This window comes from Pseudonaja textilis, chromosome 3 (assembly GCF_049901715.1).
Source record: "Pseudonaja textilis isolate UNSWEBS1 chromosome 3, rPseTex1.2, whole genome shotgun sequence".
Lineage (NCBI taxonomy): Eukaryota > Metazoa > Chordata > Lepidosauria > Squamata > Elapidae > Pseudonaja > Pseudonaja textilis.
Window position 1 is genome coordinate 118,738,428 of NC_141992.1, and position 25,100 is coordinate 118,763,527.

Below are 25,100 nucleotides of genomic sequence, written 5' to 3' on the forward strand. Positions count from 1 at the left end.
AAGTTAACAAAGCATGTTAAATAAGCATATACATTTACCCACATTTGCATGACTTTTATGAACATATACATTTCTGGGTTGAACATTGTTAAAAGAAGCATGAAATTCACGGGTGGGTTGCTGGGAGTTCTCAGGGGTTCAGGAGAGACCCTAGCTAAGATTCTGTGCAGTTCGGAGAACCCCCAAATCCTACTCCTGCCTGGCCCCGCCCATCCTGCCCCTCCTAGGAGTCCCCACACAGCCCATTTTGGATGCAGGTAAGTATGTGGAGGCTTGGGGAGTGTGAAAAATGAGTCTCCCAGAAGTTTGGATCTGTTTCCGGCTTCCAGACAGCCTCCAGAGCCCGGGGAGGCCATTTTCGCCCTCCCGGAGGCTCGAGGAAAGCCCCCGAAGCCTGAGGAGGGAAAAAACACCCCCTCCAGCCCCTGGTGCAGGAGGCCAACTAGGCCACGCCCACCATGCCCATGCCCACCCAGCAACTGGGCAGAGAAAACCCTTTGCTAAAAATTTAGAAGCCAATCCGATGAAACTGCTTTAGGCACTGTACACATGTGGGCATCCACCACAGCTAATCTCTTCTTTGTTTATTTTAAGCAGGGAGACTCACTGTCCCCTCCTCACCATAATATTACCTCTAGGAAATTTCACTGCAATTAAATTGGTTTTTGTAAAAAAAAAATATCTTTAGATCTACATTTACAGATTTTGTGCAGCAAAGATCCATTAGGTGGTAGTTATTACCAATTAACACTGGCTAGCTCTTTATATTTGAAGGGAATAATATGTTTGAAGCATGTGGGCCATTCCTGCTGCATATGCTGGCAACTGATTAAAGCAGTTTTGTCATTTCCTGGGATTGGATGGTGAATTCCCTGCAGCTACAATGCAATTTCAGGAAAAGGCACATTTGGTTTAAGAAGTTAGCAAAAGGTGCTGCACATGCTCCGAAGTATCCTTATCCCTTTTAATCCGAAACACTGCATAACCCTTCTACAAGTAAATACCTTAAAAATCTATTATCTCACTTAGGTAGCACAGGATTGCAGGCTTTGAAGTCAGATGCTCAGCTAGCACACAAAACTGTTAGCTGAACCCTTTGGCACTATGAAGTCAGCAATGACGTCACTACAATCTCCGGGGAAATACAAAGCTTTCTAACATCAATGGTCTATTTTTCTCCATGGCTGGCATGTTTTAAGAGAGGAAGGAGAGGGTTAGAAGCTAGGGAGGGAAGCTGTTTCAAGAAATAACTGAAGAGGGGAGGATTTAAATTGTTGCTAAAATAGTATTAAATAAAAAGCCTATCTGTTCCGATATGTGACAGTTCAGGGAAGAGAAAAAAGAAATCTTCCTTTGCTTTAGCAGTCATTTGCTAAACAGACAAATGGCCTTTCTTTTTGTCATCAATTTTTCATTAAGTGTTTCTCACTTTGAAATCTCAGCTGACTGCTGAACTCAGCATGTGCAAAACCCAGTATTACTCATAATATTCCTCTTTCAGCATCAGATTTCCAGTGCACCATGAACTACTTACTCTTCCAGATTTACTTCCAGAAAATTATGAATCACCCCCAGGATGGTTGGCTAAAAGCATTCTGGGAGAAAATGGCCCTACCTTTGGGTGTTGCATTTTGTATATTCCTATGCCTTGATCATACTTTTACATTTAAAAAAAACTTTGGAATTATTACTCAAATAATTTTCTTTAATCCTGTCTTTATAACTGCCAATTAGCAATTCAATGCATATAAAATAAGTGCAAGTTTGTTCAGAAATTACCTCTGGGTGACCAAGACATATGAACCCAGTTTAAATGTAGCTTATTTGATTAGACCAAAAATACAGATAGCAAAGCCACTTGTGGAAGACAGCCATTATTGCTAATTTTCCATCCTCCATGGCATCATGCTAATGAAATAGCTTTGCAATGAAACTCACTTCATGGCCAGGCTTACCTCACACTATCACTCAGCAGTAATTTGTATAGCTTTTTCCTCTTCTGTGAACATAACTATGCTCACTGTCTGTGGCCCATAACAATAATTTAGACAATTTAGTTTTGTGGCATATTCTAGCATTACCAGAGCCCTGGAGACAGAAGTCATTGAAAATGTGGTGTAGCTAAAACAAACTGTAGAGTAGAAAAATGTCTACCAAGAGATTTCATAAGGTGCAGTTTATTGTGATGTGTGAACAAGCAACACACATATATATATTCTCTGTTTATACTTTTTAGGAATAGTGATCTGCTTAAATTCTGCTGTTGCTGTGTAACTGGGTTCTCAAATAATTTCAAGAACATCACAATGGCTAAAAACAAAGAATGCTAATATTTTCAGAAATAATCACATAACCATTTGGGTAAAACTATACTTTTTTTTTACTATGTAGTCCTTAAAAAGCTTTCTCTGACTACTAATTTATTTTACCAAAATGCAGAAAAGATTTTTTTTACTTATCCCAGGGTCAGTTTTCCAGACCTGTCATGGATTTCATCAGTGTGTGGATGCATGTTGTTTTTCCTGCTCCACTGGGACCTAGAGCCATCATGCCATGTCTTACGCGTTGAGTTTCAAAAAGCTGGATAATTTTCAGTCTCCAAGGTGGGTGATTAATTAAGCCAGCCTCTTCAACCTGTCAAAAATTACAGCATTAATTATTTTATTTACATAGAATCCGTGCCTGGACTTTTCCCTTGCTTTATTACAAAATTTCTCAACTTGGCAATTTCCAGGCGTTGTGATCAACTCCCAGAATTCCACAGCCAGTGCAAGCCATTGTAGAGAATCCTGGGAATTGAAGCCTGATCCTCTTCAATTGGCTAAGGTTGGGATACACTGCTTTATCAGACTATGAAGAAGCTCCTGCTCACATGAATAGAAATTTCTTCCAGATCTTCCCTTTGAACATATCTGCATTAGGAGGTATGCAGAGAGGACAGGTTTAGGTGAATATGTTGACATTGGGGCTAAAGTGATGTAATTTGTTCAGTAGGACTAATATGTTGACCAGTTAAAAATAAAACATCTCTCCATTTAGGCCGCTAGGGAAAAATATTGGGTGTAAAACTGTACCTTTTACTATTAATTGGACTAATTTTAACATACTGTATAATAAAAGAAGTTTCCTCTCCTGTGCTGTCTACAGCCAATTCATTTTAGATATTCCTGCCAGGACATTTTTACATCTAGACAATTCTACTGATACATATCTACTATCCTATGAATTTCTGCCAAACTGAGTTGTCTCTTAGCTCATGAAATTCAAGGTAGGACTGTGCCTTTAATTACAAATCATGTCTTCCATCACAAAACAAGATAGATATGCTAAGGGAAAACAAACAAAATTACCAATATGAGATGTTTTTAGAAAAATATATATATAAATGTTTATAAACAGTACCTGTTTGCTGATTGCAGCTTCTAGCTCTGGATAACCTGCCTTGTCAAGTTGTATACTTGGGAAAAGATCTTCTATCAAACTCAAAAATAAGGGTTCATCTTCATCTATCTAGCAATAAAAAGTAATAGGAAAATTCGTGCTTTCTATCATGTAATACTTAATGCAAGTACCTATTATCAAATTCACAATTTTATACTATACAGAAAAACCACACTTCCCTCATCTAAATATATTTCTACTGCATTGCTGGTAAGAATGATGCACATTTTACACATCTGGGTCAGAGAAAGGACAGAGCAAATAAAACTGAAACATTATCAAGGTAGGAATTGTTAAAAACAAACTAAAAATGATAGAATTTACAAGGGCCCAGAACTTAATGAAAAAATTATAACATCGGAAAAAATGTTTTAAGAAAGAGTGCAAAATGAAAGGCAATTGGTTCAGACCCATCATCTTTCAGTGAGGCAGGTATGCTGTGTATGAAAAATTATGTTTCAGAAACTATTTGGAAGGAAAGGAAGGAGAAATAACACCTGACAAACAAGGTGGTTTATTGAAAGTTAGGGTAAGAAAACACTAAATAATGCCAAAAGAAGGAACTTTAACACAACTGGGGAACCAGAAAAAATGCTAGCTCTCCATCAAAACAAGGATTTAAATTACAGCGTTTGGAGCAACAGAAGATAGGCAGTAATTTGCTGTATGTTACATTCCCAGCACAAAGGAACTGTCTTGAAAAGAAAATGTGTAGCCTATTCTAACTGATTTCTCCACTCAGTCCTCAAAATATGAAAAATTGGTCATTCCTTCAGTCATCCATTTGGAAGTTTGGTACACAGTATTGTTCTGCACCAAAATAAGCACAAAGCCAATATATTTGGCAGGCTATTAAAACAATGGTGAAATGCAGCAGCAAAATAAATTTGCAAACTAGAAATATCTTGGCTGAACATACATGACTATCATCCCTCCCAGGCAAACAAGACAAGATGAAGTAATTCTATTTTCTTGTCAGAACACATTAACAGAATCTTGCAAGTCTGAACGTACAAAATTCTTGCCTCTACTTTTAACTATTTGATCCATTAGGGTACATCTCTTCCTCTGACTATTAAGCCACTCACTTAGGGTCTCCTGCCTCTCTTGTCTCTTGTTTCCTAGGCAGCATCTCCTTCCGAAGGTCATTCATACATTCCATTCTAAAGCATGTAGGAATGAATCTTAATGAACCCAACTATGGATGTGGACTCCTCAAATCCTATGTCCTCCATCACTTTTGACCAACATAAACCAACATAAGCCTTATTTCCTTGTATGACTTTTCTTTCATCCCCCACAAACTCAAGTAGGCTTTGTGGATTATGCCTATTACTTTGGAGGTAAAAAGAGTAAAAAGAGTAAGCTCCTCCTGCGCTCTCTGGGACCTCATGTTACATTTATTCATCATTATCAAAATTAGTATTTAATGCTCTGTATTACAGATTTTGTATTGTTTATCCAAAATGGGAGTATCAAGAGCCATCAAGCTCACCATCACTGCTCTAATTCAGGGGCTGGCAACCTATAGCTCACAGCCAGAAGCAACTCATCACTTGAAATTGTCTGGCCAGTAATTTCAAAAACAAATATCGTATTCATCTGGCCAATGATGATCCTAAAAAGAATTCAGGTTTGTAATGCTGTGTGTTTGTAATGCTGTGTGGACAGCATTATAAGTGTGTAATTAATTAATTCATAAATAAATAAATAAATAAATAAGTATACGTGTATATGTGTAGTATAGTGTACTATGGGTTTCTTTTTTTGTACCTTCATAACCATTTCTTTCCCAGTCACGAGAGGCAACCAAGACTCATTTTCCCCTTTGGCGGCACTTCTAACTTTCTCTAGTCCGTCCAGTCTCTGGGAATTGGGCAGCTTACAAATTTAATAAATCATCATCTCTGCTTAGTTTGGGATCTAGGCTTAAAAATCTGTGGTTGAACATACTTGACTTATTCTCCCCTTGTCACTCTAATGGTCCAAATAAGCTTCTAGTTTTGCTCACAGATTTCTGACACCTATTTGATATATAGATAGCTGGGTCAGCAGCCAGCCTAAGAAAAGGCAAAAGAGCATATTTAATTAATATTTGAATGGCAACCAAGGAATACCATCCAAATAAACCCAAAGAGAGCAAAAATCTGAATTCATGCTTACCAATTTAGAAAGATTCATATCTCTCAAGACACGCATTACAATAGTGGATTCAGTGTCACTGGGGTTTGATCTTTTGGCTGCACCCAAGGTCCGTAGTACTGACAATATATTTCTGAGACCAAAGTCATAATGTACCTACAGATAAAACAAAAGATTCTAGGTATAAAGGAACAAAATTAAAGCAAGGATGCAAACAGACATTCTGTGTTCCAACACCTGTTGGCTTAGAAATAAAGACATTACTCAGTTGAAGACCTGCTACTGAAAATGATAGAGTGAACTGTAATCAGCTCAAAGTTCCCAATAATAACAGTAAATTATCTTGCCCATGATGTCACATACAGTAAATGTGTGATAGAACAAAATATATGCTAGCAACTAGCAACAGTAATACATAGAACAAATGTGGAGAAATATAGTACACATTTGTAACACGGTTAAAATAAAGATTGTTTATTGAAATAGAATTGTTGAATAAACAGGAGGCTGGTATTAGTCTCAGTGACTAGTTACTTGTAAATAGTGATTTAAAAAGTATACACACCAGCCTATCTTAATGCTGAAATACTAGGAACCTCTGGAGACTTTGCTTCAAGATAATAAACTGAGAGAAAACATAAAATTTTGTGTACAAAACTGGTTTTATCAGACTAGTTTCAAATAATTTGGGAAAGCAAATTATCTGTTCTATCTTTTGATGGAAATTTTATTTTTAAAAAAAGCAAGCAAAGAAAGGGTAAGTGAAAACATGCCTCTCATTCTTTTTTTAAAAAAAAGTCAGACAAAATGTATCAGTGCTTCAATAAAAACATAAAACTAGAAATAAAGCATTCATTTTTTTAAAAAAGGGATTATTTTGCTAGAGAAAAACCATTATTTTTTGTTTATTTTGCCACGATATGTTTGTTCAAAGGCATAGTCCAGTACTAGAAGGAAAAAGGACAACCAGTAGTAAGGTGGCTGGAGTTAATTACAGCAGTGATGGATGCAATATTGGACAACCTGAAGAGGCCAAATTGGGGACAGATCTTTCTCGAGAAAATCAATGTTGTCACTAGAATCAACACTAATTTGATGGTACATAATCAATCATAGGCAAGGACAGATCTTGTCCTTTCTCATTTAACAAAACATTCATTAAATATTGCTTGGCTTAATATTAAAATAAATGCATTTCTTCGATAAAATATTTTCCAAGGGTTTCCAGTTTCTTTATCCCACTTTTTTCCCCCTTTGGCTGTGATGCACCTTGCAAAGAAGTCATATTTAAACTTAAATCTCAAAGGAATGTTTTGAGGAATTTTTTGTTATTTTAGACTGTTAAAATTGCTACGTGTCCGTGTACTACTACATTCCATTTTTTTTAAAAAGAAATACACTGTTGATGAGCTATTCCTTGCCCTCCAAAATGAGTGTGAGTCTTAAGGTTATTCTGTAGCATTATCATTCCTAAGAACTTCATCGCTAGAGCTGCTGGCATCTACAGCATTTAATTTCTACTTCACGCTTGTTGTTTGGGCTATTTCCAGAACAGAATTGTTCATAAAAGATAATTTCTCCTACCTGCTTAGACAATTGTTCTTCACAAAGTTTATACAGAGTGAAGAACTTCCTTGCAAGCACAATGTTATCAATGAAGCCACAACTAGCCAATTTGACACGGATGATGATCTGGCGATCAGGAACCATCATTGCCACTGAGCGGAAATTGATTTTCAGGTTTTCAGGTAACTCTTGACGACCAGCATACCCAGGGTTCTGATTTAAACATAGCATTATCAACTGAATTAGACTTCAGACATAATTTTCAGAATTTCTTTTACAGGTTCTACTTTGCATACAAAGCTAACTAATATACAGTATATGTAATTGGCATTCAATATAGTCTTCCTTAGTGGGAATTCTAAAACAGCCTGCCAGCTCCAATTCCAGCACAAACGATCATGCTCAGATAATCATGCTGTACTTCAGACATATTTTCTGTAGACCTAACCCTATGAAGACGTATGTAGTATTTTAGTATTTATTTGATTTGTCAATCGCTTACAAGATACAGGTATAAGAATAAATATAGTTTTGAATACATGAGATAGATACTTATAACAAAAATAAAAAGCAATAGGACAGGGATGGTAGGCACGATTGGTGCGCTTATGCACGCCCCCTACAAGCCTCTTAGGAAGGGGATGAGGTCAATAGTAGACAGTCTAAGGTTAAAGTTTTTGGAGTTTCGGGAAGAAACCACAGAGTCAGGGAGAGTATTCCAAACATTGACCACTCTGTTGCTGAAGTCATATTTTCTGCAGTCAACTTTGGTGTGATTAACCTTGAGTTTGTATCTATTGTGTGCTCTTGTATTGTTATGATTGAAGCTGAAGTATTCATTTGCAGGTAGGACATTGCAATGTATGATTTTATATACTATATTTAGATCGGATCGGAGGCAGCATAGTTCTAGGTTTTCTAGGTCTAGAGGTTCAAGTCTGGTGGCATATGGCATTCTGCAATGAGTAGAGGAGTGGAGAACTCTTCTTGTGAAGTATTTCTGGACTTTTTCAATTGTGTTAATATCAGATACATGATATGGGTTCCAGACTGATGAGCTGTATTCAAGTATAGGTCTAGCAAATGTTTTGTATGCTCTAGTTAGTAGTGTGATATTACCAGAGAAGAAGCTACGTAGGATTAGATTAACACCTCTTAATGCCTTTTTGGCTATGTAGTTACAGTGGGCTCTAGCACTTAGATCATTTGAGATGAGTATTCCAAGGTCCTTGACAAAGTTTGGATCATCAACAAGGTCCTGACTATTTAGCTTGTATTTTATTTTCTGATTTTTTCTGCCAATATGTAAGACAGAGCATTTATTTGTTAGATTTGAAGTTGCCATTTGATTGACCATTCTGATACATAGTCAAGGTCTTTTTGGAGGGTAGTAGTATTGTCTGTGATGTTGAATAGCTTTACATCATCAGCGAAGAGAATGCAGTTGCTCTTAATATGATCACAGAGGTCATTTATGTAGAGTATGAAGAGAGCTGGTCCTAAAACACTGCCTTGGGGGACACCACTGTTGACAGGTACAGAATTTGATAGGATGCTCCCAATTTTGACCATTTGTTGTCTGACAGGAATGCTTCTATCCAGTTATGTAGGTGTCCAGAGATACCATGAGATTTTAGTTTTAGTAGTAGTTTGTCATGTACCACTGAATCAAAGGCTTTGCAGAAGTCTATGTAGATTGCGTCTATTGCTTTGCCCTGATCAAGTTGTATAGTCCATATGTTTTTGCAGTATAAGAGTTGCAGATTACAGGATAGTTTTTTTCTGAAACCAAATTGTTTATTAGAGAGTAGGTTGTTGGTCTCTAAGTGGAGGATAATGGATTGGTAATGGATAATTGATTCCATGACTTTACAGGTGATGCAGCATAAAGAGATTGGTGTGTAATTTTCAACTAGGCTGGGGTCTCTCTTTTTGAAGATGGGGATGACCGTGGCTTGTGACCATAGTTTGGGCAAGGAGCTGGTCCTGAAAGATTTTTCAAAGATTATGCTTAGAGGTTCGGCTATGGCAGTAGATAGCTTTTTAAAGAAATAGGCACATATTCCATCTGGTCCAATAGATAGGGATGGTTTTAGATTGTGCAGTGCTTTTTCAACAATGTCTTCTGTAAAATTGATATGTATTAGATTATTGTAGTTGTCTGTGGTTCGACTAGGAAGTACTGGGCTTGATCCATTGCTGTTTACAAATACTGAGCCAAAGAATGTATTAAAGAGGTTTGCTTTGATGGTGTCGTCGTTGCAGTCTTTGCCATTAGGTCCTTTCAGGGGTGGGATGGACCTTGAGTTTTTTAGTTTGTTGTTTACAAAATTAGAAAGCACGGGTGGAATTGGTGGGTAGAAGGTTTTCCTCTTGTTTAATGTGATAATTGGTGCATTCAGTTTTTATCTGGTGGCATAGATTTTTGAATCGGCTTTTGAAGTTGGCAACGTGACCAGATTGGTTTTTTCGGCAAAGTGATCTCTTTTTGGATTGAAGCTTCCTTATTGTTATGGGTAATCTGGTTTTCCTAGTTTGGGGAGTTGTTATTGGTACATATAGTTGGATGACTCTTTTGATTTCTATAAGAATATGTTGGAATGGTCTTCAACACTATTGCATCCAGTGAATAGAAATTAGCAATCAAGGGAAGAGAGATCATTGATTATAAGATCATAGTTGCCTTTTTTGAAGTTATAATTGGGGATTTTGTCATTGTGATGATTTTTGTATGGATGTATGTTGAGACAAAAGTCAATCATGTTGTGGTCACTGTTGGAAAAGGTTCTTTAATTTGTATTCTGTAAATTGAATTCAAATATTGCAGAAGATGAGATCGAGGCAGTTGTTAAATCTAGTGTTGTTGGTTACTAGTTGTTCTAGTCTCAGATTTGTTACTGCATTGTAGAAGGTTGCATGTAGGGGTTCAGTTGTACATTCATTTAGGGTTCAGTTAATATGAGGTAGATTGAAGTCACCAAGAAAGATAAAAGCATGTGGACAGGATGCTGCCCATGTTAGTAGTGAATTTAGCTAGTTTAGATGTTTGATGACATAATCAGGGGCTCTGTAACATAGTAAGAACTAAAATATGATATTTAAGGACAATTCACAGATAATGGTCTCAGGAAGAGCAAGCTCTTGGGTAATTTGGATGTTTTTTTAGATGTAAGGACTTTTTATAGAAGATAGCAACACTTCTTCCTCTACGGATTTCATGATCAGATTGGTAAACATGATCGTTTCTTACTGAGGTAATGGAGTCAGGGAGAGATGCGTTGAGCCATGTTTCACAGACAAATATGATGTCAAATTTAGCTGTATTTAGTAAGAGGGGAAATTCAGGTATTTTATTTACATGCTCGTCTATCTACCATTATCTACCATGCTCAGAAATGTGGAAAGAAAGAGAAATAGCAGGTGATCAAAAATCCTCATTCTTGATTTATGAGGTTAGAAAAATGGCTACAATTTGAAAATTGTAATAGTTTGAGCAAAACTTACAAGTATTGCCTGAAAAGCAAGAAATATATTTTTCCTGGATTTCCTCTTACAAGAGCAACTGATACCCAAAGAACTTTGAAATGTTTAAATGCCTTCAAAAATAGATATGGATAATGTGCCAGCAGCTTGAAAACTGGATCTCATGACCTATATGATTTTAGAGCATTTACTTGGTCTGCACCTTGAATATGGAAGACCATATAACTGCAAATATAAAGAAATACTGGCAGTCCCCGAGTAATTATTGCAATGGAGCCTGTCTTTTATAGTCATAATGTTAATTGAATCACTTTAAATGAATGAACCGCATCCCTCCTTTCCCCAATGCATTCATTAATTGAATCCTTGGGTCATTAAGTGTGTTTGAGGTACCTCATGGGTGAAGAAAATCAGGAGGAGGGCTAGTACAGGAAAAGACCATCTGCCTCTGGCCACCCAAGGCCTCCCCACATCCACTGAGATATCTCATGCTCTCCTTCCCATCCCATAGTACCGTGATGGCGAACCAATGGCACACGTGCCACAGGTAGCACATAGAACCATTTATGCCGGCATATGAGCTGCAGGCAAACTTACCCCACTGTGCATGCGTACGCCTCACAGCTGATTTTTGGCCAGTTTGAGGCCTTTTTTGGCCTCCCAAAGGCTTGAGGAAGGCTTCTGAAGGCTTCTGCTGGCTTTGCAGGCCGAAAATGAACCCCATTTTGTCACTTCCTGTTTTTCTGAAAATACCGGAAGTGGCGAAATGAAGCCTCTGGGAGGCTGAAAAAGGCCTCAAACTGGCCAAAAATCAGCTGTGAGGCACAGTGCAGGTAAAGGGGTGGCAGGGGTGGGTGGGTGGGGATTGCATGCACATGTGTAGGGGGCGTGGGCAGGGCGCATTGCCTTCTGGGTGCTGGCACATGAGCACAAGCGTGCAAGCGCATGCACAATTTTTTGGCACAGGAGCCCAAAAAGGTTAGCCACCACTGCCATAGAGTCTCAATAGCTGCTTCAGCCTTCTCCACACTTAGCTTTCAAAGATCAGCGGAGCTCAGGAGTATGTGCAGAAAAGCAGCTTTCTTTTCAGATGCAGGTAAAGCTATTTTCTTTAGATCTTGTGTTCTTCTGTCCCCTTTGGAAAAAGCTTGTCCTGCGAATGACAGAGGCCTGCAGTAGTGCAAGATTACACCTCCAAAGGCTTCTGTCCCATTTACAAAAGGTTTTGGCACAGAGGGCAGAGGTCTGCAGTGGCACAACATCGCACCCCTGAAAGCTTCCACCCCCTTTGCAGAAGCTTTTGACACAGAGAGTGGAGGCTCCATTCTCCATACAAAAGCTTTTGCAAAGGGGATGAAAGCAGCGGTGGGATTCTCCTTGTTTGGACCGGCTCTAGCTTTGATGATCAGTTGTCTATGAACTGGTTCGCTATGTGGGCCTGCCCACCTGCCCCTGTGCTGTACTCACCTCTATCTGTTTGGCTGATTAGCACAATAGAGTGGATTGCCGCACCTCCGCTGTTACTTCCCCAAAGTAACATCAAAGGTTAAGTAATTTCAGAAGCTGTGCACATGTGTGCAGTGCATGCAGTGTGTGTCAGGCGCTCACGTGTGTCAGTACGCGATTTGCAAACCGGTTGTTACACTGGTAGCATCCCACCACTGGATGGAAGCTTTTGGGACTGCAATCTTATGCCCCTGCAAGCCTCCCTCCTACGCACCAAAAGCGTTTGCATCGGGGATGGAAGGGTATGTAAGGACACAAGATGAAATGAAGCAGCTTCATCAGTGTTTGAGAAGATGGTTGCTTTTCTGCCATATGGCCCAAACCTCTGTCGATCTTTGAGAGGTGAGTGAGTGACTGGTGACAGGATGGGGAGAAGCCATTGGACTAGCATAGCAGGCCGAGTGCTTGTTAGGACCTAGCAGGGAGGGAAGACTAGACAGAGGGCATGTTGCAGCATCTCTGCGGTTTGTCATAAGGATGAATGACTGCTGTGGTGCTGCAATGTTTGTAACTTTGGGACTAGGTTATAAGTACTTTTGGGGATGGCATCAAAACTGTGAACTCTCGTAACTTAAGGACTACCTGTATTTTTCTCTTGACTGGAATCAGAATGTTTGTGTTATTGAGTTCAGAGTAGGTCAGAGCTAGAAGTTCTAGAAAAGTCTTAACTTCATATGTGATATTGATAAACCACTCCATTTAGAGTACTCACCATTGTCAAAAAAAGGCCAAATTCAGGATTCATTTCTACATTATCACCATCAGTGAAAATGAAGTTCTTCTTGCGCTCTTTCTTACAGGTCAAAACAATTGCAATTTGCTGGGCAGCAACAGACAGCACTGGTAAATCAATGCGGTTAAATTCATCAAAGCAGCCCCAGGATCCAGACTGAGCAAGACCTTAAATCAAAGGAAAGGTTGATATTAAAAGGAGTCAGCCCTGCACTCATTTTGCGTAGATATAATGTATAGATGTATTAGATATCAAATCACAGTGTTTTGTAAAAGAATTTTAAAAAGTTAAAGCCAGTTCAGAGAAGGCTAGAGCTCAATTTATGATATTTAAAATGTGCTTGAAATGTTGGTACTTCTATCAGATAAAAGGATTAAAATCAAGGTACCTGAAAGAAGCAAACGACTTGTCTTTCTGGGCAAGCTGCTGAACTAGATAACATATTTTTTTTCCCTTTTCCCTATAGAGCCTTGCATTTTTCTAACTTTGCTTTTCTTCATTCCTGTGCTTTATTACTTAATGTGAACCTCTTATATAAGATTAGTTATGATTAATCTGAAATGGATGCAATTAAGCACAATAGACACACTTGATCATAAGCATATCCTACTTGTCATATCTTAGAGCGTTGGTTTTGAGTGCGTGCACTTTGGAAAGAAAATATTGTGAGATATTTTTTGTTCCTTCTCTCCCCAGCATTTTCAGGCCAATCTAGAATCAACATACTCTCATTTTCATTCATGACCAAAAGTTGACACATGCTGTTCCTCCATTATTGTGACAATACTGATTTTTACAAAATGTCACTTTCCACAAATATCCTGACCTTTGAAGATTCTTCCCAGACCTCGAAAATCCATCTGGTCAGAACAATTGAAAACCACAACGTATTTTCCAAGGCACCTTCCCATATCTTTTGTTGTTTCTGTTTTGCCAGTCCCTGCAGGTCCTGCTGGAGCTCCTCCCATGCTCATACCTAATGCTTGAGCCAAAGTAATGTAACACCTACAAGGAAATAACGAACAGGAATAAGTTTCTCTTATGGACATTTGGAAGACTTAGAGGTACTACAATGGCAGGATAAAATATGGAGAGGTAGTGAAAAAGAGAAGGCTACTTCATGATGTCCTCTAGATCAGTGGTCGCCAACTAGTAGGCTGGGGACCACTGAAAAGAAAAGAAAATTTTGGTGGTCTGCAGAGAAATGTCACCCCCAAAGCAATTAATCCAGGCTGCGCAAGGCTGCGCCACCCACATGGCCCACAGGAACACAAGGCTTGCATCGCTTGCATTGCAAACAACATGAGGTACTGAGGGGAGCGGGGAAAGCTGGAAAGGGGGAAATTGCTCCACTCACCCCACATGCTTCGCCTGGCCACCAGGCTGCTTCTTTCTGCTTCTTTCTTCTTTTGGCTACATGCAAGGAAAGAAGCAAAAGTCTTTCTTTCTCTCCCCCAAACTCCGCCAGAAATGAGTCTTTGGGACTCTGCAAGGCATCCTGCTTCAAGAGGCTCTTTCTGGCAGAGTTTGGGAGAATGAAAGAAAGACTTCTGCTGCTTCTGCTGCTTTCCTTGCATGAAGCCAAAAGTCTCCCCACCACCACCGGGAACGGAGCTGGAGCTGGTATCCTGCAATCCCAAATAAAGAATGATTGATAGGTAGGAAAACAGGGTGGAGAATTTTCCTGCAGACTTTTTTGGGGATTTTCCCAGGGTCTCTGGTCCGCGGGATTTAAAATTATGGGTTTGATGGTCCCTGAGGTCCAAAAGGTTGACGACCCCTACTCTAGATGTTTGAAAGCCCATTTTAGTTACAGGCTATCTTCTGTTGTTCTATGTTCAGTGCAATGGTGGTATGCTACCGGTTCAGATTGGTTCAGCTGAACCAGTAGCAAAAAAACCCAACAATCAGCTGAGAGGAGGAAAGAAATCCTCCACAATCAGCTGAGAGGAAAAAGAAGAGGAAAGCACAAGATCGGCCCTCCCACCTGCCCCTACGCTTTTCCTTATCCTCTCAGCTGATTGGCACTGCAGTTCTCAGCTGGTGTGGGGAAAGCTGTGCACCAGCATTGGGCAAAGCATGCCCACCAAGCCATGCCCACTGAACTGGTGGTAAAACAATTTGAATCCCACTACTGGTTCAATGCAGTCTGGTTGGCCTCTCTTAGCATTGTTTCTTGAGAACCAATTGTGTAGAGCCTTTTTTTATGCTGTATTCTATAAACCCAGATATATTTTCCATCATTTGAGTTGGGGAAATGCATTACGTAATGAGATATGAATATGCCGTATGTTTCCCTCAGAGACAAAAAAACACAAACTTATCCCCTCCAATGTAAAACTCAATATGATGCCTAATCTAAATATATTCATGTAGAGAACCATGGAGATAGAGGAATGTTCAGAAACCATTACAAAAATAAAAAGGGCAGAAGGATTCCATGACCTCTGGGAAAAGAGTCAAAATTAGGAAGAGATTCAAGCTGGCTCCTTCTTGATTGACTGGGGTATAAAAAGGAGGGCAGGAAAATACAATCAAACTTACAAGGTTCTATTAACATCGCATATCTCAATCAATTTTCAGTTTAGATTTCTTACAGTCTATTTCCTGATCCTGACATGCCAGAGCCAATTGAGGCTCCTTTATCTTCCACTGAATCTTCATTACAAACTCATGAGACATTCTCCATAACCAATACTGGAAAATGACACTGTGTCAGCGCATCTTTTTTTATTCAACCTGTAAATATTCATACATGCCTCACCTGTCTGTGAGAGGTGTGATGACAAGACGGTCTGTACAGCCCAGAAATTCATTTTGATATATGAAGGCCACATCTGTGATATTCACCATCATTTTATCTGCATCGTCTTTGAAATAAAATCTGCATTGCTTCAGCCACTCAAAATCTGTAGGGCTCTTGATATGCATGCGGCACTATAAACAAAGGATTGTGTTATCATAGTTCAATATCAAAGTAAGTACTAACTGTACAGATATGCCTTCTACTTATTACTTGGAAACAGCTATTTTCACATGCAAAGTTAGGTCATCCTTGTGGTAACCACAGAATGCAATAGGAGTACACAAAAGTGATAAAACAATCCCAGCACATACAGTAAATACATGGTACAAGCTCTATGACTAACCCTAACCTCAAATGGGATTTGAATATTGTTCTTTTTCTTCTGTCTTGGAAAAACTGAATAATCAAGCAATGAACTTGATTTATAATGCGTTAAATTTGAGTAATGGATATTACTTTATGACTAAGAGCAAATATAACATGACTGGATTTAGAAAGATAATGGTGAATTAACTTAAAAAAATAGACATGAACCAGCATCTTCCTCTAGTCCCAGTCACTTTCCTTTAGTGAAGTAACGCTCAGCGAAAAAATTGTGTCTCCTTTTCTATAGGGTCTGAGGAGGTCAAAAGAAGGTTAATCTGGGCTCACTGCATAGGGAAATCCCTAAAATTATTTTTTACAATGTAAAATAGGATTCTGTTAGTAGGTGTTATCAAGCCTAACAAGAAGGCTATTAGATTATAATGTCAAAGAAGCTTTGTAACATTAATAAATTCAGTAACATTTGGTCCAAAATGACTGACTGCATTGATTACATTATACATCACAGAAACATCTTATTCAGAAGAATTCAGCCTTTTACTAGCAGTTATTTAAATAAGGTTTATTTTTTACCAGGTCATCAAATATGTCCCTTTGGTGCACATGAATTGTGATCAGTGTCTCATATTTAATGCGTTCCACAGAATTCAGATCTTTGGTAGTCATGTCTATCAAGGTATTCAAGAGTTCTAAGAAAAATTGATTCGTTTTCTGCATTACTTTTTTGTCATATTTTGCATTGGTCAAAGCTTCTTCCGCTTCTCGTGTCCAGATCATTTGAATACCCAGCAAGCCAACCTTAAAAAATAATTTACATGGATTTTTACAGGGTTAACTGTTAAGCTTCTCAAATCCTTTTTTATTCGGCCAACCAATAACTGAGAAATTACACTTTTAAAAATTAATTTTATCTATGAGGCTGTTACACACTAGTGAAAACTGAAACTAGGACGAATAATCTCCCATCTCAAACCCCTAATCTGCCCATTTATGTATCAGAAGAGAGAAAAGAGGTGGCTGTATCTCCAATATTTACACAGGCCTTAATTGATCTAATCAAAGGGACTGTGGAGTATAAAATGATGCAGGGTTTTGCAGCAATGCCTCATCATGAGAACAGCTCAGGGGCCACCTTAGACTGCACTAGGAATCAAACAGTATTTCCTCAGAAGAAGCAAAGGTAGGTAACAAAGAGCAAAGCAAATGAACTATCTCAGGGTGAACACCCACCATCAACTGAAAATCGGAATGTATAAGCAGGACTTTCCTCTTTCTTCCTCCAGATTTAGAAGTCCCTAAATATCTGCTCTCATTTCATTCAGATTCTGAAACGAAATTAGAGCAGTTGCTACAAGTCATGCTGAGGGGAACAGGTGCTGGGTGCAGAAGACCTTCCTTACCAAATACTCTCCTCCTCAAGCTAGCCTGCACCCCAAGGATTGCCCTTCTTTCTGCCGTGCTTACAGTCTCCCTCTTCAACAATCAAATACATATTTTCATCATGCGGAAGAAACAGAACTACCTCTGTTCTTGATTAGTTTCCCCAGGTCTTAATTTCAGTTTTGATTTATTTTTCTTTGGGGTGTTTTTCTTTTGAAGACTGACATTGCAAGGAAACTACTGATATAATGTGGGGGGAGGCTTATACATTATTTAATGTAGGCATTTTTAGACACATTGGAAATCCCCCAAAATGCACCCCACATTTTTCAAGACAGGGAACTAATACTATTTCATAAGAATTCCAAACCTAAGTTAAGAGCTAAAGATCAATTATATTAACAAATTACATATCTATCCATTCTGAAGCTCTACTAAATTTAATAAGATTTCCTAAATTCCAACTGTAGTATTTAGTAGAAATAATTCATACTAAAGGTATTTCTGTCTGTATTAACATTTGTAGTAATCACAACCCTGGAAATGTAGATCACACCCTCCCTACTGAGAAGAAGGAAGGAGATAAATTCACCTGGGCTGGGAAGGTATTAAGAAACTCAATTAATTGGAAATCTGCTTCTTGAATATTTGCAGCTGCTTGTCGAATCACAAGGTGCAAAGAGGATTGGGACTCCTTTAAAAGTAAATTGAGCCACACTTCTACATTGCCTTCTGCCATAACAGGCTTTTCTAATTCAATTGTCTCACCTTCCCGAGAGGAAATTGAAAGGATCCGGTCATATACCTGTGAATGAGACATACTGCATGAACATTTCATAGTTCATTTTTCATGGTTTTTTAAAATTCAGGTTATAACACTGATATGAGGACTACCAATGTTTTGCATGTGGTCTCTGTTAGAACTAATATAAACTTTGAAGAAGGGAGATTTTCATTAGGTATACACAATAAAAGGAAAAGGTTTATTTTCCCTTCCCCATTCCCTGTTGTTTATTTAATATTTAAAACAACTAATTCTATAAAATATACACAGCACATACAATTCTATCACATATCTCCCAGGGGCCCTAGAGCAAATCTTACACCAAGCCAGATGTTTAATACCTCAAGTCTGAAGTTTATAAAAATACATTGACCAGGTACATCAGATTTCAGGTTTCCTTTCTGAGGTGTAAATTCATTGGTTTACTTTCTGAGGCAGAACAAGGTCAAAAAGCTGGACTTTTGCAGTTATTATTCTTATTCAAAATGTCCTGACATTAAAATGTTTCCAGCAGAGGTGGTATTCAGCAGGTTCTGACAAGTTCTGGAGAACTGATAGTGAAACTTTTGAGTAGTTCGGAGAACTGGCAAATACTATCTCTGCCCGGCCCCACCCCCATCTATTCTCTGCCTCACAAGTCCCAGCTGATCAACTGGGTCTTCTTTTGTTACCCTGCACAGGAGAACGAAGCTAGAAAGCAGGTTACTGGGGTGGAGAGGGAATGGGGATTTTGCAATATCCCTCTCCTGCCATGCCTACCAAGCCATGCCCACCAAGCCACACCCACCAAGCCATGCCGTGCCCACAGAACCAGTAGTATTTTTTTTTTAAACCCACCACTGCTCAAGTTATCTTGATCTGATTAACATTCACTCATCAAAGAGGCAGATAAATATCTTTTCAGAACCTGAGAACTTTTCAGCTGGCAATACTGTAAACTAAATGTGTGATTTCATGCATTACCAGACAATGGCTGCTCTGCAGAGAGGATAATACTACTCTGTTTTTACATTGCATGTATCTAGTCAACAAAAATAGCTAACAGATAGCAAAGAAAAGAAAACAGGGAATAGATGAAGCCAAGTAGATCAGGATATATTTCTCATCAGTCTCAATCAGCCTGTGTAATATTCTGCAAATTGGGGCACATCAGCCCTGATCATATGGGATTGCCAGGTAGGACCCTAAACTCAACTATGAGGTGAAAAATAGAGGTTTGATGGATATATTATCAATTCTGTTAATGTTTTCACTTGTTACTGAGGAGTCTTTGTGTTCTTGGGTACTTGGAAGTTACATCAGGGTTTGAGAGAGCTTTGCAGATCTCCAGCAATGTATATGCCCTTAGTAGTTAATCAAAACCAAAAAATATTACAATCACACAAACCTTTTCATGGAATTTTACAGTTTTGATATTGTCAAAAACATTTAGCAAGTGAGCCTGTATAGTATGAGAGTCTGAAGCTTGGCCCAGGATCTCCAGGAGAGCAGGGTCTGACACAAAGAAGAAGCGAGGAAATGAGAGTCTCTTTTTCTCCAGATAACTGAAACCAAACAAAACGAAGAGGAATACGGTCACGTGTGTAAACTTTAAAAACTAAATTTATCATAATCTTTCAATGATCAGATATCCTCAGCTCCTCTCAAGAGAAAACACAATTAATGATAGAATCAGAGTCTCATCTTGCAGCTGATGTTTTAAATGGTTTGATCATGTCACCACCATCCATTAATTCATATATTGTATGAACTAACGAAGCTCACTTCACTCAGACATAATTAAACTAAAATGTTAAGCAATCCAAATATAGGCAGAGCAATGGCTTGAATAAGTAGTAAGTATGATGAAGTAGTGATTAATTGCCTTGTCTTAACTGTATCCAGTCCAGCAACCACATGACTATATCCAGTCCAGCAAAGAAAACACAAGATTTGTGGGGGGATCATAGATTAACATTTCGTGTAGATACTGAAAAACTGTCTTATCCCTCCCCATTCCCCCATTAACACAGACACAAGTAGATCATGTGCTTCCCAATATTTATAAATTTGGGGAACTCTGATAAGTTTAGACTAAAGTAATCTTAATTAAATTCACATGGGCTAGTGTTATTCCCATTTTTCATATTAAATTAAAAACAAAACACAGAAATAGGATACAAAATATTTTTATCTTCCAGCATTCTCTTGATATCTTCAATAATATTCCTTCTACCTGAACTAATTAATACAGAGCTGGGAGCAGTGAAGGCAAGGTAGCAGGAGTCAACTGTCTTGAATTCCTTTTTCTAACCACAAATCACATATAGATTAAATCTTAAATCAAGACTATCCATGCTGTGACTTAATAATGCTATACAAAGCAGGATTATGTGTAGCCCAGAAGACTTATACACATCATGTTACATTAATCTAAGACATAATTATCAAACATAGTCTGTGCTTTTATTCCTTTTGACTCCAACCTTGAAAAAGAGATTTTATTAGCGGATTACATATTTACTCTTTCAAATATATGGTTTCAAATATGAATTAACAAAATGTTCACAAAAATGCTTATATGTTCCATGGTAGGAGCTTCTAATACCTTTTAAATTAATTTTTAATTCCAAAATAATATCAACAGATTCACCACTGCTCTTGCCCACTAAGAGAATTTTTAACCTAATACAATTTAAAAAGCAACACATATGTTATTTTTCCTGTTAATTAACATGATTGTAGGTTAGGGAAAAGTTTTTAAATATGCAGAACTTACCCTGTGAGAGACTTTTGACACATTTCCAGCTGCTCCAATAAATGAGGCAATAATTGTCCCATGGTTTCATCCCCAACACAGCACTGGACAACGTTTGGTATTTCATGGGCTCGGGTCATTATCTTCACCCATGACTTGTCAATGTTAGAGAAACGCTTGGCTTCCTGTTTAAAGTACAAATAAGAATGGCACTTCAGTCCCCATACACATTCTGTTGATGTGAAGATTTAATGGGTTTCTTTCAGCAATCTTTCTTTTCTCGTGATCTTCTGGCTACACTAAGCTAATTTTCAGAAACCGGTTCTAATGTCTGTTGAGTTATTAATCTAATTGCTGTATTATAAGATGAGACGCTCTGGCCCTCAAACCTAGTCCTCCCCAACCTTTCTGAAACCATGGACTGGCGGCAGTAGCAGTGGGAGGAGAGGGGATGGTTTCGCATGTGCACACATGCCAGCTTGCACAAAAGGAGCTTGGGGATCCCTGCTTTAAACTATAGCTTCCAACAGCATCATTATTGGTCATCCCAGTTTGGGCTGTTGAGAGATGTAGTTCAACAGCATCCAGATGTCACAGCTGCATAGGTTACCTTTAATACATATAGATTCATCTGCAGAACAAAAGAAGGATTCTTGCCTTAGGAAGCTGTTTGGCAATATCTCCACCAACGAACACAGCTTCTAAATATATCCATAAATTCTGTACCATCATCCAATTCTCAATAATATCAGTTGTGTTAGAAAGATATTGCACCCATTTTTGTATCTGAGCCTTGAATGGTGTGTTATATCTGCAATAATTGCATATATTCAAAAATGAGCAAATAAATCTCTACATTTAAGGAAAAAAGAGAGAGATCTATATATTACATCTTACCTATTGCTCATTAGGGAGCCCAGAATCATCAAGCTGTCCTCCATACTTGCAATAATTTCAGACGTGCTGTCTCCCCTCAAAAGAAGTTCCCCGCGGGTTTTAAAGTTAGCAAAAGTAAATGTTTTATTGTCCCATTCAGCAATCACTTGTTTGAGCTTCTGCTCAATGTCCCTCTCTTTCATTGCACTGATGCAGATGTCCTACCAAAACCAATCAGAAGGTTAGTATGAAAAAATAAATCCAGAATATTACAATATCTTCCAGTCAATAGCTCTGGAAATGTCCAAGCCAAAGTTAAATGAATTGCTTCAATACATACTGTGGGTACACAGAAATTTAATAAAAGGTGAATGATTATTCAGGCAGATAAACCCACTTGCTATAAGCCCAAGTAAAATATTTTTCTATCTGTGAACATAATACATAGCTTCCTAAGGATGACCATCAGCCAATCAGCTAAGTTTTTTAGCAATACTCAATTCACAATCTAAATTTAGGATAACTACAGACTGGTCCCAGAAAACAGTCTAAGATTTCCTGATGAGTCGCAATGCTGAAATTTATTTGGATTGCAAGCTTGACCCAAATACCCATGCATTGCATAGAAATCCCATATGTATTCCTGGAGCAAAAGCAGCACAAAGGCAGCAATTGTGAAATAATATTGTTAGACTTCTGCAAACATAAAAGATATCAAAGACCAACTGAACCTGCTTTGCAGCTGGATGCCTGGGAAGTCCCTCTCAATTAAATGTACCAATATAGACTGCAGCTGTCAGCCCCAAATCCCCCACTGTGCCACAGCAGTAGGTTACTATGGCAAGATTAGATTCTTATCTGGAGCCAAGGCATTGATTTTGATTTTTCAGACTTGTAGTGATCAAGATAGATTTGGCTATTTCTTAGAGCAGGAAGCAACACCTGTCAACCTCATTAACATTTAAATAAGGCTGGGCTGGATTAGTACAGGTATTCCTTAACTTACAACAGTTTATTTAGTGACTGTTCAAAGTTACAGCAGCACTGAACAAGTGACTTATGACCATTTTTCACACTTACAGCTGTTGCAGCATCCCCACCGTCAGGTAATCAAAATTCAAAAGCTTGACAGCTGGTTCATATTTACAACAGTTGCAGTGTCCCGGGGTCATATGATCACTTTTTGCAAACTTCTGACCAGCAAAGTCAATGGGGAAGCCAGATTCACTTAACAGCTGTGTTACTAAATTAGCAACTGCAGTGATTCACTTAACAACTGTTGCAAGAAAAAAAAACGTAAAATGGAACAAAACTCACTTAACAAACTCCTCACTAAGCAACAGAAATGTTGGGCTCAAGTGTGGTTGTAAGTCCTGTACTAGAATGAAAAATTACTAGGGCTATAGGAAAGAGATGACAATGGCAAACAACATCCATACTGCTGGCATATCTATGAAGTCACCAGAGTTGCGGATGACTTGGAGACTACTCAAATAAAAAAGTAATGTCTCAAATAACAAATAATAAATTTGCTATCTTCAGGGTTTTGTGTGGGAGTTGTACAGAGTATGTGGAGTAAGAAACCTTGTGTGCTTTGGGAATGCAATTGATGAGATCACTCATTTCAATATCAAAAATCAGGGGTGGGATTCTACCAGTTCAGCCCGGTTCTGTCGAACCAGTAGTTCCAAAGAACATCTGAGAGGGAACCGGTTCACTCCAACAATCTTTTGTTCTTTTGTTCAGCCTGCCCGCCCACTCGGACTGTAGGCTATCCTTTATTTCCTGCTTTTCCAACCTCAGCTGCTTTGCATGGCACAATTGATTGAAAAGTATGTGCTCACCGAACCGGTTATTACACCGGTTGAATCCCACCCCTATCAAAGATGCAAGCACATCATTCTCTACTACCTCTATCTCTTCTTTGTATTTCAGCAAGGGTGCTTCCATAATATTTCTCATTTTGAAAGTTTCATTTTCAACATCAAAATTATGGGCAGTGAGATCAGTGAGGCGTTTCCAGTGCCGTGGCATCATGGCTTTATTGGACATCAACTCAAGCAAAGGACAACATTCACTGAAGTCATCGATTCTTTTCTTAAGATCCAGAAATGCCTGCCATTCCTTCAATGCTCGTGGTAGTTTGCGACACCTACAGGTACACATACAGTGGATACACTCAAAATAATTGTAAAATTCCACTAGAGAGAAATATTTGAAAACAACCGTAGTCTTAAGTATCTACATACTACTAAAACTCTCCTTTTTAATCTGTGCGTAAACTTTAACCAGGTGAAATTGTGCATTTGTAGGGCAATAATTTTGAATCTCAAATGGGCTAACTTGAAGAATTTGTCCAAAGTCCAGAACCCATGACCAGAGGTGGTATTCAGCAGGTTCTACCCAGTTCTGGAGAACTAGAAGCAGAAATTTTGAGTAGTTTGGAGAACCGGCAAATACCACCTCTGACTAGCCCCTCCCTCATCTATTCTCTGCCTCCAGAGTCCCAGCTGATTGGCTGGGTCTTCTTTGGTTGCCCTGCACAGGAGAACAGAGCTGGAAAGCAGGTAGTGGGGTGGGGAGGGAATAGAGTTTTGCAGTAACCTTCCACCAGGAGTAGGGAAGGAATAGAGATTTTGCAGTATCCTTCCCCTGCCACACACCCCAAGCCATGCCCACAGTACTGGTAGTAAAAAAAAATTGAATCACACCACTGCCCGTGACTCCTGTGGAACTGAAATTTGGCAAATTTTATAAAACATTTTATGACCAAATGCAAAAGGTCATAAAACTTTTCCTGATGTTTGACTGTGCTGTACTGTTTAACACTGAGTATTTTCAAGGCAGATGCATCTCTGAATATTTCCCTGAATTTTTAAGAACTTTTTCCAATGAAGACCATCCATTAGAAGTTCTGCCATTGTTGAAGGTATTGAGAAATCTGTAAAGAAATGTCTCTGAAAAAATGACACAATGGGTCATGTGTTGTCTAGTACAGGGGTCTCTAATCTTGGCAACTTTAAGACTTGTAGATTTTGCTGGCTGAGGAATTCTGGGATTTGAAGTCCACAAGTCTTAAAGTTGCCAAGGTTGGAGAACCCTGGTCTAGTATTCATTAAGAGTCTAACAAAATTCAAAGCAATTTTCTTCCCAGGTAATTGTATACAGAATTGTAATCCTAAATACTTCCATCAACAGTCTAGTATTTGCAGGACAATATATAATTTACTTTTAAATCTTTAAAACCCATTAATGTAGATTAGCTAGTGCAGGGGTGTCAAACTCGCGTCACCACAGCAGCATCACATGACATATCGGGACT

At 38.6% G+C, this 25,100-nt stretch overlaps 1 protein-coding gene across 3 annotated transcripts in view; it reads right to left on the minus strand.

Moving 5' to 3' along the window:
• DNAH5 (dynein axonemal heavy chain 5) overlaps positions 1–25,100 on the minus strand; it is a 153,127-nt gene that overhangs the window by 76,683 nt on the left and 51,344 nt on the right. For all 3 annotated transcript variants that reach the window (XM_087930711.1, XM_087930712.1, XM_087930710.1), the window contains exons 28-41: positions 23,690–23,930; positions 21,800–21,999; positions 21,560–21,713; positions 20,924–21,087; positions 19,553–19,709; positions 17,974–18,186; positions 16,575–16,799; positions 15,636–15,808; positions 13,698–13,876; positions 12,851–13,038; positions 7,168–7,362; positions 5,605–5,739; positions 3,403–3,510; positions 2,481–2,634 (exon numbers count right to left, since the gene is read on the minus strand). In XM_087930711.1, coding sequence (XP_087786837.1) covers positions 2,481–2,634; positions 3,403–3,510; positions 5,605–5,739; positions 7,168–7,362; positions 12,851–13,038; positions 13,698–13,876; positions 15,636–15,808; positions 16,575–16,799; positions 17,974–18,186; positions 19,553–19,709; positions 20,924–21,087; positions 21,560–21,713; positions 21,800–21,999; positions 23,690–23,930 — 2,486 coding nt within the window. The remainder of the gene's footprint in view (positions 1–2,480; positions 2,635–3,402; positions 3,511–5,604; positions 5,740–7,167; positions 7,363–12,850; positions 13,039–13,697; positions 13,877–15,635; positions 15,809–16,574; positions 16,800–17,973; positions 18,187–19,552; positions 19,710–20,923; positions 21,088–21,559; positions 21,714–21,799; positions 22,000–23,689; positions 23,931–25,100) is intronic.